The 4,980-nt window shown below is 39.1% G+C and overlaps 1 protein-coding gene across 1 annotated transcript; it reads right to left on the bottom strand.

The window, feature by feature from the left end:
* Positions 1-383: 383 nt before the first annotated feature.
* On the bottom strand, positions 384-1,444 carry cdca5 (cell division cycle associated 5). Its single transcript, XM_061983458.1, has one exon. It carries the CDS (start codon positions 1,282-1,284, stop codon positions 562-564), a length of 723 nt encoding a protein of 240 aa, XP_061839442.1. The 5' UTR covers positions 1,285-1,444; the 3' UTR covers positions 384-561.
* Positions 1,445-4,980: the final 3,536 nt, after the last annotated feature.

The raw sequence follows: 4,980 nt of genomic DNA, 5'->3' as shown, positions 1-4,980 counted from the left end.
ATTAAAAGTTGGCGAAAGAGTTTTAATACCGGCTCCGGTTTTGATTTTATGACCCTTCAAAAGAACCGCTGCGCTGATGCTGCTGCACAGCTGTTTTTTCAAGATGGCTGCTTAAAAGCAGGAAGCACCAACATGCCCACACAATGCAGACAAGGTAGGTACACTAGACAAAAGTCTTGGGACACTTCAGACTAAAAGTAGACAAAAGTATTGGGACACTTATGACGAAAACTGAACAAAAGTATTGGGACACTTAGGACTAGCACCTGCCAAATACGCGGGCCCGACCAACGCTGCTTGCAGCTTTAATTGTAAGTGTATCTTGTGATTTTTATGTTGATTTAATAATTAAAAAAAACCCAAAAAAAACCGATACCGACAAGTTCCAATATCACATTTTAATATTATCGGACATCTCTACATATTATGGCATTGACTCACTTATATTACAACAATGGCCAGTCCTATAATAACAGGAAACAGCAGGGGAATATTTAAACAAAGAAATGAAATTTAAAAAAAACTTTTTTAAAATAACGTCCAGTGTTCCTCAGTCTGTATTTACTCCACCACCAGCTCAAACTCCTCCGCCTTCTCAAACTCGGCGTTCATCTGGTCAGCGAGCGTGTCCAGCTCCTTTACATCCATCTTCTTCATCTTCCTCCGGGTCCTCTTCTGCTTGACCAAAGCCACCCCGGGGATGTTGGCGTCCGGCTCGGCCAAATCGGGATCGCGGTCCTCGGCGTCCATCATAGACGAGTAGGAGCTGCTGGAGACCTCCAGGCCTAATATGGTTCGCCCGACACTTCGTCCCACTTCCGGCGTCTGCATCTTATCAAAGCCGAAAAGAGTTTCCCGGGAATTGGGGCTGTTGAAGGACTTGCCGCTCAGCCTGGAGTAGGAGCGGCGTACTTTCTGCGACCACACCGCGTCTTCTGGGGCCTCCTGGGGCCGAGGCCGGGCGGGTGGCGATGCCGGAGGGAGGATTGGTGACGGCATGGCGGCCTGCTTCTTTGCCGCAGAGGGCCGCTTGCAGACCGGGGCAAGAACCGGTGACCGTCTCGGTGTGTTTTCTTTGTCTTGCTCGGACGCGGCCGTGGTTTTCCTTGCTACTATTTTCCTGACGGTGATCGAACGCTTAACAGCGACGCTCCCGGGCGCCATGTTGGTGTTATTGTTTGCCAAAGTAGACGTCAACCGCGGGGAGCGTCTTTGCTGAAAAGAGCCATTCAAGCGACCGGCGTCCGTCGTTTTTTTCTGGCTGGGAGGTGTTCGTCCCTTCATACCGCCTTCCAGTCGTTTAAAACGTTTGTAAAATGTGAATAAAAACGCTTATTATTACGTCCAGTCCACAGTTTCCTTGACACACGCCAGAGAAAGGCCGCTCAAATTGCCCGCCCGAGTCGCACAGGAAATGCGTTGCGCCGTTTCCGGTGACGTCTTAATCAGGTGCCGACGACTTGCAACTTTTTTTAAATTTATTTTATTTTATAAACCTTCATTTATAAATTTCAACATTTACAAACAGTTGAGAAATAATAATCAAAGTAAGTACAAAACAGCGCCATGGGGGTTGTGAATTCAAAGTAACTAAAATAGAAAGCAAAATATACAGGTAAAAGCCAGTAAATTAGAATATTTTGAAAAACTTGATTTATTTCAGTAATTGCATTCAAAAGGTGTAACTTGTACATTATATTTATTCATTGCACACAGACTGATGCATTCAAATGTTTATTTCATTTAATTTTGATGATTTGAAGTGGCAACAAATGAAAATCCAAAATTCCGTGTGTCACAAAATTAGAATATTACTTAAGGCTAATACAAAAAAGGGATTTTTAGAAATGTTGGCCAACTGAAAAGTATGAAAATGAAAAATATGAGCATGTACAATACTCAATACTTGGTTGGAGCTCCTTTTGCCTCAATTACTGCGTTAATGCGGCGTGGCACGGAGTCGATGAGTTTCTGGCACTGCTCAGGTGTTATGAGAGCCCAGGTTGCTCTGATAGTGGCCTTCAACTCTTCTGCGTTCTTGGGTCTGGCATTCTGCAGCTTCCTTTTCACAATACCCCACAGATTTTCTATGGGGCTAAGGTCAGGGGAGTTGGCGGGCCAATTTAGAACAGAAATACCATGATCCGTAAACCAGGCACGGGTAGATTTTGCGCTGTGTGCAGGCGCCAAGTCCTGTTGGAACTTGAAATCTCCATCTCCATAGAGCAGGTCAGCAGCAGGAAGCATGAAGTGCTCTAAAACTTGCTGGTAGACGGCTGCGTTGACCCTGGATCTCAGGAAACAGAGTGGACCGACACCAGCAGATGACATGGCACCCCAAACCATCACTGATGGTGGAAACTTTACACTAGACTTCAGGCGACGTGGATCCTGTGCCTCTCCTGTCTTCCTCCAGACTCTGGGACCTCGATTTCCAAAGGAAATGCAAAATTTGCATGGTCGGGTGATGGTTTGGGGTGCCATGTCATCTGCTGGTGTCGGTTTTTCAAAATATTCTAATTTACTGGCTTTTACCTGTATATGTACAAACACCAATATGGTTATGTATGCAGATGACACAACTCTATACAGTACTGCCTCTACCTTAAATGACCTAGAAAATAACTTAAATCAGGACCTGGAGAGAGTGTCCCACTGGGTAAATGATAGTAAACTTGTTGTGAATATTGACAAAACAAAAAGCATTCTTTTTGGATCCAGGCATATGCTTGTTGATGACCCACAGCTTCATATTTTAATGTCAGACATACGTATTGAGCAGGTCAAAAAAGCAAAATTGCTTGGTGTGCTATTAGACAGTCAACTGTCATGGTCCGATCATATTCAGAATCAGAATCAGAATCAGCTTTATTGTCATTACGCAAGGTAACGAGATTGAGGCCATTCCATACAGTGCGATGTGTGCATGCTAGAAAAACAATGTGCAAATATATAAAAATATAAAAAATGTAGAAGTGCAATGAATATGGTGTGAAATGAATATATACATGAAAAAAACAAAAACAAAAACAGGGTGGTTGGTGGAATGGGTTATTGCACCGAAGAGAAGGCAGTTATGAGGGACAATGGGGCAGTCCGTTCAGGATGGTTATGGCCCTGGGGAAGAAGCTGTTCTTTAGCCTGTTTGTTTTGGTTTTAATGCACCTGATGGTATTTCAATGAAAATGGGAAGAGGTTTAGCCATGGTCAGGAAGTGCTCCACCTTCTTGACATCCTCAACAATGGCTCAAGTCATACAGTCCTTGGTTTTCTGTCATCTTCATTACTGTCCTATAATATGGTCCGCTACGACTAAGTCTGACCTGAACAAACTGCAACTTGTTCAGAACAGAGCAGCTAGACTGGTACTTAAATGTTCTTTGCACACTAATATTTCATTTATGCATTCACGCCTGTCCTGGTTGTCTGTTGAATAAAAGATGCATTGTAGTCTCATTATGTTCTTTAGAACTATCATTTTAGATCAATCACCAGATTACTTTTACAAACAGTTTTTAAAATCAACTAACACACATATTCATGACACTAGGAATGCCAGCAATGGCTATTTGGCACTTCCTGCTCCCAGGACCAATCTCCTCAAACATACAGTCATGTATAGATGTACATCATTCTGGAATGGGTTGCCATCTCACATTAATCTCTCACAAAGTAAATTGTCATTCAAGACAGCTTTGAAGATACACCTATTGCAGCTGCCCACATGACGTGAATTTTTAATACTGGTTTTAACTAGCTTTTTATCTTATGTTGTATTTTTCCATTGTATAATGTCTGTTATTGCATGTATTCTTTGTATTTTAATTTTGTATGCTCCTATATGGACCCCAGGAAGACTAGCAGTCGCCTTGGCGTCAGCTAATGGGGATCCATTCAATAAACAATAAACAATAAACAGTATATAACAAACAAAGTGCAAAGCCATAGGCTCACTCAATTTCAGTAAATAACTTAAATTTGGAACACGACTGTAACATAGAAATGTTTGTCACCAAACAGGCAAAACATTTTCTACATAAATGTCGATTTATGAAAGTAAGGCCTACATTTTCTAATTGGCTTAATGGTTTACAATTATCAATCAAATCCATCCATCCATTTGCTCCAGCACCCTCCGCGAACCCCAAAGGGATAAGCGGTAGAACCTTGGAGGATAATTAAGAGTACAAAAGCCCTTAAATTGATATCTTTGTTAAAAACATTATTTTTATTTTTATTTTTTTGTATTTTTTTATTATTATGTATCTGTATTTGCTTTTGTTTTCTTTCCTTGGCATGTTTTGCTGATGTTGAAAATGCCTTGACTCTTGTGTGATATATAAATGTATGTTTGTTGTTCAATAAAAAATTAGAATTAAATAAAAACAATGACAGTTATTGGCATTTTTATAACTTAGAAATGTTTGTCAACATTATTATGCTGCAAGCAAACAATTTTCTACATAAATGTCGTTTTATGAAAGTAAATCCTTCATTTTCTAATTGGCTTAATAATTTAAAATTATCAATTCAATCTTGGAAACTGATTAAAAATGCAAAAGCTCTTAAATTGATTTCGTTATTGCAGAAATTTAAAGTGATTTGGATTAGCCTTTTTTCATCTGTTTGAATTTTGTATCTTATCCTATTTTTTAATTTTTTATTTATTGTTATTATTTTTATATTCTATTTTTATATTACAGTATTTGCTCAACCTGATTTTTGAATTTTTTGAGATTTGTTGAAAGTGCCTTGATTTTTGTGTACATTGAAATATTATGTTTGTATGTACATTGTTCAATTAAAAAAATAAAAAATAAATAAATAAATAAATACATTTAAAAATATATATATATATATGTATATGTATATGTATATATATATATATATTTAAATTTAAAAAAAAAAATGCTGTGTGTGAATAAAAAGCTTATTATTACATTCAGTCCACAGTATCGTTGACACACGTCAGGAAAAAGT

This window comes from Nerophis lumbriciformis, linkage group LG21, assembly GCF_033978685.3.
Source record: "Nerophis lumbriciformis linkage group LG21, RoL_Nlum_v2.1, whole genome shotgun sequence".
In the NCBI taxonomy this organism is placed as follows: Eukaryota; Metazoa; Chordata; class Actinopteri; order Syngnathiformes; family Syngnathidae; genus Nerophis; species Nerophis lumbriciformis.
Note: the sequence above shows the minus strand (reverse complement) of the source record. Positions and strands in the feature narration are given on the sequence as shown.

Bases quoted from the DNA above. Each gene is read 5' to 3' on its own strand.
- cdca5 (XM_061983458.1), bottom strand. From the start codon at position 1,284: ATGAAGGGACGAACACCTCCCAGCCAGAAAAAAACGACGGACGCCGGT.